This window comes from Crinia signifera, chromosome 19 (genome assembly GCF_055691185.1).
Source record: "Crinia signifera chromosome 19, ASM5569118v1, whole genome shotgun sequence".
In the NCBI taxonomy this organism is placed as follows: Eukaryota; Metazoa; Chordata; class Amphibia; order Anura; family Myobatrachidae; genus Crinia; species Crinia signifera.
This window is the reverse complement of record NC_139226.1, coordinates 83,791,031-83,806,771: the sequence shown is the minus strand read 5'-3', so window position 1 is coordinate 83,806,771 and position 15,741 is coordinate 83,791,031. Positions and strand designations below refer to the sequence as shown.

The 15,741-nt window shown below is 44.9% G+C and overlaps 1 protein-coding gene across 4 annotated transcripts in view; it reads left to right on the top strand.

The window, feature by feature from the left end:
- The window catches only part of KIRREL3 (kirre like nephrin family adhesion molecule 3), a 603,038-nt gene that overhangs the window by 556,648 nt on the left and 30,649 nt on the right, over positions 1–15,741 (top strand). For 3 of the 4 annotated variants that reach the window (XM_083162830.1, XM_083162832.1, XM_083162833.1), the window contains 2 exons: positions 2,603–2,801; positions 10,829–10,864. In XM_083162830.1, coding sequence (XP_083018956.1) covers positions 2,603–2,801; positions 10,829–10,864 — 235 coding nt within the window. The remainder of the gene's footprint in view (positions 1–2,602; positions 2,802–10,828; positions 10,865–15,741) is intronic. The other variant, XM_083162831.1, reaches the window with a different exon arrangement.

The following is a 15,741-nucleotide window of genomic DNA, read 5'->3' as shown; positions in this document are numbered from 1 at the left end:
AGAAATCTTTGATCTCCTTTCTATCAATTTCAGGCCATGCGCGCACACAGATAGCTGGGGGGAGAGGACGCTTTGTGTAATCTATTTTTACTTCCCCCTCCTCTCATCTACACACAAACAGGCCACAGGTTCTGGCAGATCTTGTGTGAAATGGGAGATGAACGGATGAAGAGACCGTCACTGGAGAATGTGGAATTGCATTACACATAAAGGAGTCTTGGAGAGAGATAAAGTGAAGAATTTGCAGAAAGCAAGCAATTAGCTTCTAACTATTATCTGTGTAGCGCAGTCTATGAAACGACAGTTGTCCAATCAGCTTCTGTCATTTCTTAGACTGTACTAGGTAAACAACGTGGCTGCAAAATCACTTATGGCAATGAGCCCCACCGCCAAATAAGATGCATCACCATTTAGATGGTAACACAAATTGCAGCATATGACCTGCCTTCTACCTGAGGGTGGTCTTAGTTACATGTTCTGCTTCCTTGAAGAGAGAACACATTTAGGGTTGGCTTCAGAGATGGGAACAGGTAAATCGCAGAACATAGCAGTGCTATTTGAAATGTCTGTTGCAGCGAATGGAAAAGAGGAGAGAACCCAATGGTTGTTGGCTGAAATCTGCTGCTCACAAGTACTGTATATAGGTTAGAAATGAGAATATATACATTTTCCATCAGAATGCAACAGTTAGCACATGCTGTGTTGCATGTGTGGGTCCAAAAGCTGGTTTGCCCTCCAAAGAAAGGGAAAAGAAAGAAACTTTATCAGAAGTATCTTCTGCTAAATGTTGTGTGGCCTGATTATCAAATGACCTGATCTTTGCAGTTTGTCTGTAATCTACCATCCTAGTGATAGAGACAGTCATCTCACCAATAAATAGTCATTTACCAGATGTCAGGAGACAAGAACGCAAGAGAAGTACAAAGTGTAGCGTGGTACACAGCGTCCTGTACAGTGGACAGAAATTTCCCTCAGTGTTTATTAGGAAGTAAATGCTATGTAGATGCCCTTTCATGATGACTGTTCCCTGTTATTAGTATCAGTAGGGATACAGCTCCCTGTAGGGAGAGTTTCCCCTTAGAAGGATTGATAAGCATATAATAGGAAAATAAGACTTTCCCGAGTCACTGTTTCCTGTAATGCAAGAATAAAGAGGTTAAACAGAAATATAATAAAGTCCTTCAATAATTCATTCTCTTGTGGCTGCTTTAATGTGAAATCTTCCCGCGGTTTTGGCACTTAAGCCTCGGAGTTTGACAATATTAAATTGCTTTGTGATTGGCAGACACAGAGGGCCAAGGGGGGATTGCAGACGCTTAAGAAAGCTTCATCTATTTTTACAAAAACATTGTCCCTGACATGTACAGGTCTGATGGTGCCACCTGGGCTGATAACCCTGCAAGCCATATCGTGGCCTCATAAACCCAACTCCCACTGTATCACAATACTGTCACACCCAACATTCCAAACATTCCGGTCATGTGTACAGCGCTGGCACACCATGCAGAAGTCTTCTCCATATAATGTACCTGACATGTATAGGTCTGATGGCGCCACATGGGCTGATAACCCTGCAAGCCATATCGTGGCCTCATAAACCCAACTCCCACTGTATCACAATACTGTCACACCCAACATTCCAAACGTTCCGGTCATGTGTACAGCGCTGGCACACCATGCAGAAGTCTTCTCCATATAATGTACCTGACATGCACAGGTCTGATGGCACCACATGGGCCGATAACCCTGCAAGCCATATCGTGGCCTCATAAACCCAACTCCCACTGTATCACAATACTGTCACACCCAACATTCCAAACGTTCCGGTCATGTGTACAGCGCTGGCACACCATGCAGAAGTCTTCTCCATACAATCTACCTGACATGCACAGGTCTGATGGCGCCACCTGGGCTGATAACCCTGCAAGCCATATCGTGGCCTCATAAACCCAACTCCTACTGTATCACAATACTGTCACACCCAACACCAAACGTTCCGGTCATGTGTACAGCGTTGGCACACCATGCAGACGTCTTCTCCATACAATCTACCTGACATGCACAGGTCTGATGGCACCACATGGGCAAATAAGTCTACAAGCCATGTCGTGGCCTCATAAAGCCAACTCCCACTGTATCACAATACTGTCACACCCAACACCAAACGTTCCGGTCATGTGTACAGCGCTGGCACACCATGCAGACGTCTTCTCCATACAAAGTACCTGACATGCACAGGTCTGATGGCACCACATGGGCAAATAAGTCTACAAGCCATGTCGTGGCCTCATAAAGCCAACTCCTACTGTATCACGATACTGCTATTTCCAGCCCAATATTTCCAAACGTTCCGGTCATGTGTACAGAGCTATCACACCATGCAGATGTCTTCTTCATGCACTGTACTTGACATACAGAGGTTTGGAGGCACTAAATGGGTGTAGAACCTTCCAAGCTATATCGTGGCCTCATAAACCAAACTCCCACCATACCAGCACACTGCTAAGCCCAGCACAACATTACCAGGACCTTTTTACTGTACAATGTAGATATAAAATTCATTCATCACCTAATGTTTGGCTCTTTGTCCCCCTGGAAATAGGCTTGGTCTTGGAAAGAGAATGTCCTGGAATCGGGGACCTCTGGTCGGTACACCGTGGAAACCGTTAGCACAGATGAAGGCGTCATCTCCACCCTGTCAATCAGCAATATCGTCCGAGCCGACTTCCAGACCATTTACAACTGCACCGCCTGGAACAGCTTCGGGTCTGACACAGAGATCATTCGGCTGAAAGAACAAGGTAAGGCGATCTTCATACAAGTTCCAGGATTGGAATGGTTTATGTCATGTCCGATAGCTAAAAGGAGTTGTACCCACACTTCCAGGTGCCAGTCTTCCAGGCAGATAACACCCCTAGTGTTCATTCTAGCTCCCTGTACCTCTCAATAACTCTGCAGTTCCTCTTTCCTCCCTGGGGTGTCACTGTGGTGCTTCTTGAACACCCTGATCTGTATCTCATTGCTGAGATACAGATCAGGATGTGCTAGCAGCACCACAGCAGAGAGCGAAACCACAGTAAAGAGGAACTGCACGGATTTTGGAAAGTGCAGGGTGCTATAATGAACACTATACCCCCTCGCCCCATCTTCGGAATTCTTTAATTGGCCAATTAAACTGTAACGAGCAACTGCACGATGAGTGTTAAGGTGCGTACACACGTACAGAATTTTCTGTCTGATCTATCTGGTGGGAACAAAAACCTGGAAATGTATGCATACCTCCCAACTGTCCTGCTTACCGCGGGAACGTCCCGATATTCAGGGACGTTCCCGCGTCCCGCCCGGGGCCACCATTGTCCTGCGGTGGGGGACAGTTGGGAGTCCCCCCAGCCTGCCAAGAATAGACGCTGTGCGCATGCGCACAGCGTCTATTCAGCGCCGACGAGCGGCGAAAAATGGGGGCGCGGCCTGAGGACGCGTCATTCCGCGAGGCCATGCCCCTTTTTGCGAGGCCGTGCCCCCTTTTCGGGAGTGCGCACGGCTTCGCCGCACGATAGTCCCGACCTTCCAACTGCAGAAGTTCGGAGGTATGTGTATGGGAGCAAATGACAATCAAAAAATTGTTCCCAAATGCTTGAAAACAGACAGTGATCAGTCAGACAAATTGTTTAAATCATTCTGATATAACAAATTTCTCAAAGTATATATTTATTTCTGTTTTCCTGCATTTGGGTGGAAATTTTTGATTGTCATATGCTCCAATACATTTCCAGGTTTTTGTTCCTACCAGATAGATCAAACAGAAAAATCTGTACGTGTGTACGCACCTATAGTTATACCTGCGTTCCGTCCAGCATAACCCCGGCCAGCGCCATCATTAATGTAGGAACAATAGACAAGTTGTCACAAACACAGCATGACCATTATTCTAGTAGCTTGATTGGTGTTACTACTCTCCTGTGTGTTAAAGTATACAGCCCATAGGAAGCTATGGCATTACTACTCTCCTGTGTTACAGTATACAGCCCATAGGAAGCTATGGCATTACTACTCTCCTGTGTTACAGTATACAGCCCATAGGCCAGGCATGTCCAAACTATGGCTGTTGTGAAACTACGAGTCCCATCATACCTTGCCACAGTTTTGCTATTAGGGAATGCTAAAACTATAACAAGGCATGCTGGGATATGTAGTTTCACAACAGCTGGAGGGCCACAGTTTGGACATGCCTGCTATAGGCCGTGAGGGCGTTATTGCTCTCCCGTGTGTTACAGTATACAGCTCATAGGCCGCAATGCGTTCTGCTCTTCAAGGTGTTACAGTATACAGCCAATAGACCACAATGAAGTTACTACTCTCCAGTGTTTGTTACAGTATACAGCCCATAGGCAGGGTTGGAGTTATTGCTCTCCCGTGTGTTACAGTATACAGCCCACAGGCTGGGATGGCATTACTGCTCTCCTGTGTTTGTTACAGTATACAGCCCATAGGCCATGTTGGCGTTACTACTCTCCCATGTGTCACAGTATACAGGCCATAGGCCGTGTTGGCGTTACTACTCTCCCATGTGTTACAGTACAGTATATAGCCCATAGGCCGTAATGGCCTTACTACTCTCCCGTGTGCTACAGTTTACAGCCCATAGGCCACAATGGCGTTACTACTCTCCCCTGTGTTACAGTATACAGCCCATAGGCCGCGATGGCGTTAGCTGCATTGGTAATATCACTGATACCTGCAGCATTCTCCTCTTCTTAACAGAATCATTAATAGTATTCCGTGATAATTGCTTCTTCCTTGGGATTTCCTATTTTGATGACTGTCCCTAGATACAATAATAATACACATTGACCTGATGAAGCGATTTACTCATAGATATCTTTACAACTGCTGCTGTAGCAAGTGTGGCTCGCGTATAGACCGTACCTATACATGTGATTACTTTATTCTAGTTAAACAAACTCTTTGGAAGGTGCCTTACACAGCTATTAAATCGCTCTAGTGGAGCGTTGTTTCACCCATGCCAAAGTAATTAACATTTAACCTTTTGGCTTAGGATCAGCGCAGGAAAACTGTCTGGTTTCTGCTGAGTCTATCTGAGAGAAAATTGCGCACAGCAAACTCGCTCGGAAACTTTTCTGCAGCTTTTCTTCTGCCAGCTGCGTAGCCTCCACCCTGGCACTGCCCATGGTTAATGTCTAGCATCCCAATAAGACCATGTGCAGTTATATTACACCGAATGAGAATGTTTGCTAGTAATAATGCTTTTTATACAATAGTTTTAGATTAAGGGGCTCAGTTCCCATCGATCACATATTCAATGCCCAGCATCACATTGCGACATGCGATTATACCGTGCCAATGTATCATTGTGTAGCTACGATGTAAGGGCAGCTGATTCAATGGCATAGTAAAAGCTCTGGGGGTTTGCAGATGCTCTTGTTAGACCCATCCTGGGACCTGCTGATACTTGTCTCGTCTCGCCTGCTTCCATGGTGGCCATTTTGGAAGGGACATTTATAATGGCAGCAGGAGCGACAGACCAGGTGATGTCAACCTGGGTAAAGAATACCCTGACATTCAGCCACCCCTGACAATGAGCAGGTACAAGGGAGGGGGCATGAACATTCTTTGTCAGTTATGCACCAGAATTACAGTGACACCAATGCAGACTGGGAGCGGTCATGCACAGCGGCCATTTCCGGCGGAGAGCTCCAGTACAGCCACAACCTTTATCCCATAGGCTATAAAGGGCTATAGCAGTGGTTCTCAAACTCGGTCCTCAGGACCCCACACAGTTCACGTTTTCCAAGTCATCCGACAGGTGCACTCATTACTGACTGACACATTGTAAAAGATCCACAGGTGGAGCTAATTATTTCACTTGATTCTGTGAGCACACTTGTAAAACATGCACTGTGTGGGGTCCTGACGACTGTGGGCTATAGGTGATCTTCCATAGTTCATCTGTTAAACCAGGCATGTCCAAACTATGGCCCTCCAGCTGTTGTGAAACTACAAGTTCCATCATGCCTTGCCAGAGTTGTGCTGTTAGGGAATGCTAAAACTATGACAAGGCTTGCTGGGTTGTGTAGTTTCAAAACAGCTAGTGGGCCACAGTTTGGAGATGCCTGTGCTAAACCCACTATTGTTAGCATTCATGCGTCACTGATAGAGCCGAGGGTCGTCCATGACAGGTTCTAACATGGCAGGCACCATCTTCACATGTATCCCAAATAGACTCATACGTAGGCCCATATATCTCTTCACCTGCTCCTGTACCCACTGTGGCGGTGTCCTCACAAACAGATCACTTCCACAAGTGCAGGCAATTTTTTAGGGAAGTTTAGTGCGCGGATGCCTGACTTGTGTAATGCTTCCCTGCCAGAGGGCGCCTGTAACATATTACGTTTACAACACTTTGTCACTGGAACTTCATTACATTGTCTGCAAGGTTATTACAGCCGGCTAATGTAGTACAAGTACTAAGGTACCTTCAGGGTGAAATCTGACACCAGCCAGTAATGTCCCATTAAGCTTTCCAAGAGAGCTAGGCCCTTCTTCAGCCGACGTACAGGCAGGAAGGAAACAATCCAGCGGCCATTTTGGCTTTGCCATAGCATTACACTGTTGCATTGTGGGATTTCAGTTGTGTTCTAGCAAGCAGTCATTAAAGTGCTGTTACAATCAGTGTATTCAGCCCAACAGTGTATTTTCTTTTTGGCCATAAAGTGAGTGATGTTATAGGATTTGGAGAGTGCTGTCATATATATATATATATATATATATATATACTTGTTTGGTGTGGCCGAGCACACTGCCCTGCTGCTGTAGCTGGTCGGGTGCCCCGTCAAAGGTTATGTAGACTGTGGCGGGTGTGGACGTAGCACTCCAGACATTGTAGTACTCCAAAAAAATTTATTTGCAGACAAGCAACGTTTCAATGCATGTGCATTTTCGTCAGGCTCCTGACGAAAATGCACATGCATTGAAACGTTGCTTGTCTGCAAATAAATTTTAAATTTTTTTGGATTACTACAATGTCTGGAGTGCTACGTCCACACCCGCCACAGTCTATATCTATATACAGTATATATATATATATATATATATATATATATATATAGTATTTTGTACAGAAACCGCACACACAGTGTTGGAGCATGCAGGTGCTGGAGCATACACTTTCATATATCCATGAATCCCATCCAAATGCAAGTAAGGACAGAAGAACCAGCACACCACCGTTACAAATGCTTAAAGTGCTTTAGTATTGAATGAATAAAAATGTCACAGGCATCAATCCAATTTGTGATCAGAATGTCATGGATACTTATCAGAACTTCTGAGGGAGCTATCTAAACAATCCACGCAGCCTATCCCTTGATCCCATGACCCTTATCTGCCCTTATATATATATAGATATATATAGATTACACACATGCCACCGTGCCCGATAGCCAGTCACAGCAGTACAAGCAGGGGTAATAACACGCCATGCCTGCCTTATTTGGCCCAAAGTCTTGTCCGTGTGACAAGTGGCCTGTCTTCTGTGCTGCACTGTCAGGGGTTAAAGATGTGCGACTGCTGGAGTGCCTCCAAGCCAGTTCACATTTTGTTAAATGCTGGGGCAGGCAGGTGGAGAGCGCTCATTAAACTCTGATTTATAAACGCCGCTGTCATGTAGATTGAATCGGAACTAAATGAACTGCTCAGAATTGGCCTTGGGCACCTTCCAACCTAAGCAGAGACAGTGGCCGCTTGGTCAGATGGTGTCAGTGAGATTGCAGGGGATTCACATTCACACGTGTTCTCCTAATGCTGGATAGACAAGCAGTAGGGGATGGGAAGCGCTGCGCTGCATGTATGTTTTTGTAAAATGTTTTTATTTACTGTGTGATATACTGCATAACAATTTATGGGCATGGAAACACTGTAATCTATCCTCCATCCTCTCCAATTGCACTGCCATCATTCATCTGAGTCTTTCACACACCAAAGAACCAGTGTCACTATACAATTCCACTGGCGTGGTGACACCTTTATTGCACCACAGATGTCCTTAGACATCACTCCAACATTCCAACACATTTCCCACCACTTCTCTGACATCATCATACTCCTCTATTGTCCTCACTCATATCCTACCTCTTCACTGACATCCTCATACTGGCACTATTGTCTCACACTTCTCCCATCGCTTCACAGATGTCCTCATACTCCACTATTGTCCTCACACATCTCCCACCACTTCACTGACATCCTCATACTGGCACTATTGTCCTCAAACATCTCCCACCACTTCACTGACATCCGCATACTCCACTATTGTCCTCACACATCTCCCACCACTTCACTGACATCCTCATACTGCACTATTGTCCTCAAACATCTCCCACCCCTTCACTAACATCCTCATACTCCACTATTGTCCTCACATATCTCCAACCCCTTCACTATTGTCCTCACACACCTCCAACCACTTCACTGACCTCCTCATACTGCACTATTGTCCTCAAACATCTCCCACCACTTCACTGACGTCCTCCTACTCCACTATTGTCCTCACACATCTCCCACCACTTAACTGACATCCTCATACTGCAATTTTGTCCTCAAACATCTCCCACTACTTCACTAACATCCTCATACTCCACTATTGTCCTCACAAATCTCCAACCCCTTCACTATTGTCCTCAAACATCTCCCACCACTTCACTGACGTCCTCATACTCCACTATTGTCCTCACACATCTCCCACCACTTCACAGACATCCTCATACTGCACTATTGTCCTCAAACATCTCCCACCACTTCACTGACGTCCTCCTACTCCACTAGTGTCCTCACACATCTCCCACCACTTCACTGACATCCTCATACTGCAATATTGTCCTCAAACATCTCCCACCCCTTCACTATCGTCTTCATACTGCACTATTGTCCTCACATATCTCCAACCCGTTCACTATTGTTCTCACACATCTCCCACCACTTCACTGACGTCCTCATACTGCACTATTGTCCTCACACATCTTCCATCCTTTCACAGACATCTTCATACTCCACTGTTGTCCTCACACATCTCCCAGCACTTCACTGATGTCCTCATTATGCACTATTGTCATCACACATCTCTCATCCATTCACTATTGACCTCACACATTTCCCACCACTTCACGGACATACTCATACCGTACAATTGTCCTCAAACATCTCCCCCCACTTCACTGACCTCCTCATACTGCACTATTGTCCTCACACATCTCCGACCACTTCACTGATATCTTCATACTGCACTATGTCCTCACACATCTCCCACCACAAACATCATTATTCTCCACTAGTGTCTTCACAAACCTCCTACAACTCCGCTGACATCCACATCCTGCACTTTTGTCTTCACACATCTCAGACCACTTCACTGATGTCCTCATACTGCACTATTGTCCTCACACATGTCCCCCATCACTTCTCTTCTCGACACTGTTGACCTATCATCTTGATACCAGGAAGAGTGTGTGATAGCCTTTGCTTATAGAAATGGGGAGAGAGCAGCGATAGTTCTTGCAGAGATGGAGAGTTGTGCATTGCTGTCTTAAAAACATACAGTAACAAGCTTTCTTATCAACGGCAATGATAGGCCTGTGATGAATGGTTGGTGAAAGTTATGCATCACCTGCAATCACATGTATCAATCATTGATGTCAGGTAGGATTGATATATGGCCGGACTCGGATCCCACCTCTGTTGATTGTTAGATAGTGTACAGGAGATATACTCCAAGTCCCGGGAACAGTAGACAGTCTGAAGAGCAGACATGCTCTTGGGATTATCACAAGCTACTTAGCTGGCCTACAACACATTACCTGGAGCTTATTTACATCAAAACTAGCTCCGTCGGAGAACACAGTCTCTAATGCCGCCGAGCAATCTCCAGCTGCCCTTGAACATAAAAAAACAGACATGTAAAATAAGGAGTGTACCAACTCACAATCTCCTTCTCGGTTGTGAACGTTAATAAAATCTGTGGCTGTTCTCTTAATCCCGACCCCAAAGGCATCAGAATAAGAGGACACCTGTCATGCAAGACAGAAATTGAAAAAAAATCTGACACAAATTAAAAGTGTCTCGATCGTCTGCTGGAGCCCGATACAGATTCCTCAGTCAGGAGCATCAAGATCCCTGTCACACAAAGTGATGGGATTAAGTCAAATTGTAGAATTTATTTTTTATTCCAGAGGACTGTCAAGTGTTTGCGAGACAGAATAATGTCTCGCATTAAGAGTCTGCAGAGTCGTCAGGACACGCTGGGAATAAAGATGCTTTACGTTAAAATAAAACTTAACAAAAAAAAGACTGCACATATTCATTGTGCCAGGTTTGGTCACTTGGACTGGAGAGTCATCAGCGGCTCAGCGCCACGGGCTCTCTGCCCAAAAGTGGACGTCCCAAATGGGTCCTTGCTCTTTGCCTTGAGGATGAATCCATTAAAATGTCATCTTTCAGTCCAAAATCCCCTAAATCTCTCCAATCTGGACTGTTGAACCTAAATAGTTTTGATTGAGTGTCGCTTTTTATTAAGTGCGATATATATTCTCAAGGCCCCAGTGCAGGAAAATGTGGGCTACCTTTAATCACAGGGAATGGTCTTAAAAAATATTACCAACACTTTGGTGGTTTGAAATGAGGCCGATTTACAACCGCCTGTGAATAAATCCCCCTCTATCTATCATTGACAAGATCCTAGTTCTCTATAAATCTGTATAGCAGCATGCCGTACCTTCAGCCTTGGAAGGCCACAGACACCTGTTTTATCTTTAAACAGGTCGGAACATGCAGTCAGGAGCGAGTACGGAACCAGGTATGGATTAATGACGTCCGGGTGAATATCCTTTGTACTGAGTGTCCCCACCCTGATGAATTCCCGAGATGTCTAACACCATGGGGCAGAAGACTGAACTCTTCCCACTACCTATGTTGTGCATGTTAGAGGTGTCTGTATACATACAGGTAAAATGGGTCACTGAGCTTCTCTTCTGGGGCTACTGATAGGAATTAGGGTAAGTGTTCTCTCCCTATTCCCCGTGATCTACAGATTTCTACATTTACTAATTGCCCGATACCAGCAACGGCCACTCTGCCTGCTATCGCTATATCACAGAACAGGTATATAACAAGACAGCAATAGCGGGCATATGCAAATGCTGCAGCCATCACAAGATGCATGCACCGCTATGAAACGCATCAGCTCATAAGGCACTTTTACTACTTACATTGATTGTGAAATGGGCATTCATGTGAAAATTAGGGCTTCTGATGCGTTAGCTACATAAGATCTCTCCTAGTGAGGCTAGAAACATGGTTTAAGCATGGGCAATGCAAAAAAGAAGATTTCTGCATTATCGTGGCATTCAAACAAGCTGGTGACGTGTGTGCAGTTCTGTGTATTCCTTGTACGTAGCCTGCTTTAGACTACCCCATTCCACCTTTCCATGCTGCAGTCGTGGATGCGCATTGGTCTGCATGGGTGTACATGCATGTAGCTACTTATGTAAGCATGCACAACTGGCTTTGTTCTGCGTGCATCAGGCCCTGCAAACTGCCGTTTGAGACAGAACACGATCAAGTATCATGCGCGTACAGCTACGGCTGGAGTATCATGGAGATCATCCAATAATCTGTCCCAAAAAATTCAGAATCCGCTCCAGTACATATATTTTGCCCTAGACCGCTCTACCCCACCTCTCAGTATTGGCCATGGTCAATGAGCTACATATACATGTTACCTGCATATACATGTTCCCACTAATGGGGGAAATTCGGTGGTCAGACTTATGAATCTGGTACATCAATAGGCAGTAATTGATGTAAAGCACAGAGATACGTATAGTGTGGTGCAGCCTGAACACAACCCTGTATATACCCAGAATCATTGTTCCCCTGTACGTTCTATGCCGCCATTGCTCTGCATCACACCATAGTAAACCACCCTCAGGGAAAGAAATATTAGGTCATTCGTTCTTTACCCCGCATGAAGCGCAGCTGTAATCACTGTACATAAAGTATACTGTAGGTCACGTTATTCTGTTCCAATAACTGACGAGACACAACCACTGCCTTCATTGTGCAGGCAACTCATTATTTAGATAAATCAGGCGGCAATTATTGTGGCTTAGACTTATGTTAAGAAAAGGAACCTCAAAATGTTAGGCTATCGTGGGACGGTAAGATGTAAATTCATTGTGATTTTCATTTGCATATTATGGGGGATCCATGAAGACATGTTGGGGGGGGGGGGGGGGGGTTACGAGGTTTAAAACAATGTTATTATGCATTAATTGTTTTTGCACAATGTCTTGTATCACCTGAACAATTGGATTGGTGCGCGGTATAATACATAGAGATGAGGGGAGTGCACGGTATAATATATAGAGACAGGGGGCGTGCACAGTATAATATATAGAGACAATGGGTGTACACAGTATGATATATAAAGACGAGAGGTGTACACAGTATTATATATAGAGTCGAGGGCTGTACATGTGTGTGTGTATGTATATATATATATATATATATATATACCTCCCAACAGTCCCGATTTTATCGGGACAGTCCCGATTGTCAGGGCCTGTCCCGCTGTCCCACCCGCGGGCGGCAGTGTCCCGCGGTGTGGGGGGGCTGTTGGGAGTCCCCCCTGTCAGCTGCCAAGCAGCTGGGAATAAACGAATCTATTCCCGCAGCCAGGGGGCTGGGGACATGGCTAGAGGCTCACAGAGCCTCTGGGTCATGCCCCCATAGCGGCAAAATGGGGGCGTGGCCTCGCGGGGGGCCGCAAGTATAGGCCACGCCCCAAAATTAGGCATATATATATAGGCAGGAGGGGGAGGCGCGGCACTCATAGTAGAAATAAATCACTCTATAAACAGCATGGTTAATTGCAACGTTTCAATGCCTTTAATGGCATTTTCGTCAGGCTCAAAAGTACAGAAAAACAGAACATACGGTACTTATGTAATATCTGGGCTCCCGTTTTTCTTATGAGACCGCGTCCGCTCGCCACGCTTCGGGCACGGTGGCTCGCTGCGCTCGCCACACTATATAATATCAACTCCATGCGTAGTTGGATTTAACATGGGAGCCCAGATAATACATAAGTACCGAACATACCTTTATACACCACAAATGTGCCATGCAAGACTCTGTGTCCGGCGGTCCATACGACGGGGACCCGCTGGAAGGACGTCATCACAAAACTCCAGCCGGCGCTGCTTGAGTATCCTTCACCATAGTGACTACAAACAACAAATAAAGAACATACATAAAGGGCATCTAACACTGATAATAGCAACATATAAAGCAAAGATAAAGGGTGAAATTTACTAAGATGTGAAATATACTTCACAGGTCATGTTGCTATGGGCAACCAATCAGAATCTAATTCTTATTTATTTACCACCCTCTAGAAGATAGTAGACAGGATGTGATTGGTTGCCCATAACAACATGACCTGTGAAGTGTATTTCACATCTTAGTAAATTTCACCCAAAGTGTATAGTGCATACAGTACTATAGAACATTGCACTAGATCAGGGGTCCTCAAACTATTTTGCTTTGGGACCCCATTAGACAATAAAAATAATTACAGGACCCCAGCAAATTACAGTATTGCAGAAGGTCATCACATCACATGTGTAGGCAGCAGACATGGCAGCATTGTGGAGGTGTCTGAAAAATCTGTTGAATTGTCTGTTATTTTGGACTCGTTGAATCACTGACTGAGATTAGAAAAGTCATCAGCCTGATGGTCAGCAACATGGAGTCGTGACCCCATGCTGAGAAGGTTGGGACCCACTTTGGGGTCAGGACCCACAGTTTGAGAACTGCTGCATTAGATTATATATATATATATATATATATATATATATATGATGACGTCATTCCAGCGGGTCCCCGGCGTACGGACCACTGGACACAGCGTCTTGCATGGCACATTTGTGGTGTATAAAGGTATGTTCTGTTTTTCTGTACTTTTGAGCCTGACGAAAATGCCATTAAAGGCATTGAAACGTTGCAATTAACCATGCTGTTTATAGAGTGATTTCTTACTACTGTGAGTGCCGCACCTCTCCCTCCTGCCTGCATGAATTACTAGCGATGGCACCCAGTCCAGGACACCAGTCATTCTCCTGTGGATGTTTGCCGGTCTTTTGTTGAATATATATATATATATATATATATATATATATATATACAGATGTAGCCTGGCTCACCCTTTGCCGGCGCCCATCAGATCCCCTTCTCTGGCGAACGCCGGTGATAGGGACTGGGACGCACGCGAGTCCCAGTATCACGGCGGCTGGGCAGCATCTCACTGCCCATCTCCGCTTCAGGGAGACGCTACCCAGTTCGAGGAGGGGGGGGTCGTGGCGGCGAGGGGGACCTGTGGCGAAGGCGGGGAGGCAGCGGGGACCCGTGGCAAGCTCCGTTGCTACAGGGAGCAAGCGTCTTGTGTGCACGTGCCCCTGGCGGAAGCCGGCTGCTGGAGGGGGATGGCGATAAAATCACCAGCCCCTGCAAAGATGGAGCTGGCTCCATCTGTATATATATATATATATATATATATATATATATATATATATATATATCCAATGTGTAAGTGCGGCACTCAGGAGACTGGTTACAAATAGACAATAATCACAAAAGAGTCAAACTCAAATTGAGTGCTATTGACGTTTCGGGCTTTTATGCCCTTTATCAAAATGGAATAACAGCCCGAAACGTCGATAGCACTCAATTTGAGTTTGACTCTTTTGTGATTATTGTCTATTTGTAACCAGTCTCCTGAGTGCCGCACTTACACATTGGACATATATCTCTCCCAGAGTCTGTTTGGGGGATTGAGGGCACCGGAGCAGTTGATTTTCTTTGCAAGCCAGTGCCGGTTATTTGTGGACATATATATATATATATATATATATATATATATATATAAATATGCATACAGGTAGGTCCAGCACCCCTCTGTAAGTTTAAAGCTAGTTCGGGTGTCTGGAGTGCTGCAAAAATCGACTGGGGTGTGTGTGTGTATATATATATATATATATATATATATATATATACATACAGGTATATATATATATATATATATATATATATATATATATAGAGAGAGAGAGAGGGTGTACACGGTATAATAGATAGAGATGTGGGGTGTACACAGTATTCTAAATAGAGAGAAGGGCTGTACTCGGTATAATATATAGAGACGAGGGGTGTACATGGTATAATATATAGAGACAGGGGGTGTACATGGTATAATATATAGAGACGAGGGGTGTACATGGTATAATATATAGAGACAGGGGGTGTACACGTTATAATATATAGAGACATGGGGTGTACACAATATTATATAGAGACAAGGGCTGTACGCGGTATAATATATAAAGACAAGGGGGTGTACACAGTATAATATTTGGAGACACGGGGGGGTGTACACGATATAAAGATGAACAGGATCTGAACACCAATCAGGAATATGATCCATTAGTAAATTCCCACAATGCTGAATTGCATCGTGAAGACACTGACGTTTCCCGTTACCCTTAGGGCAATTTTCCAATTCCTGGTAAATCGTAGTAAAATATGACATTAATACGGTGCCGCTGAGTTGTATACAGGAACGAGACAGTTCCTCCAGAGGGTTTGATGGATGGGACAATAAAAATAGGTATTGCA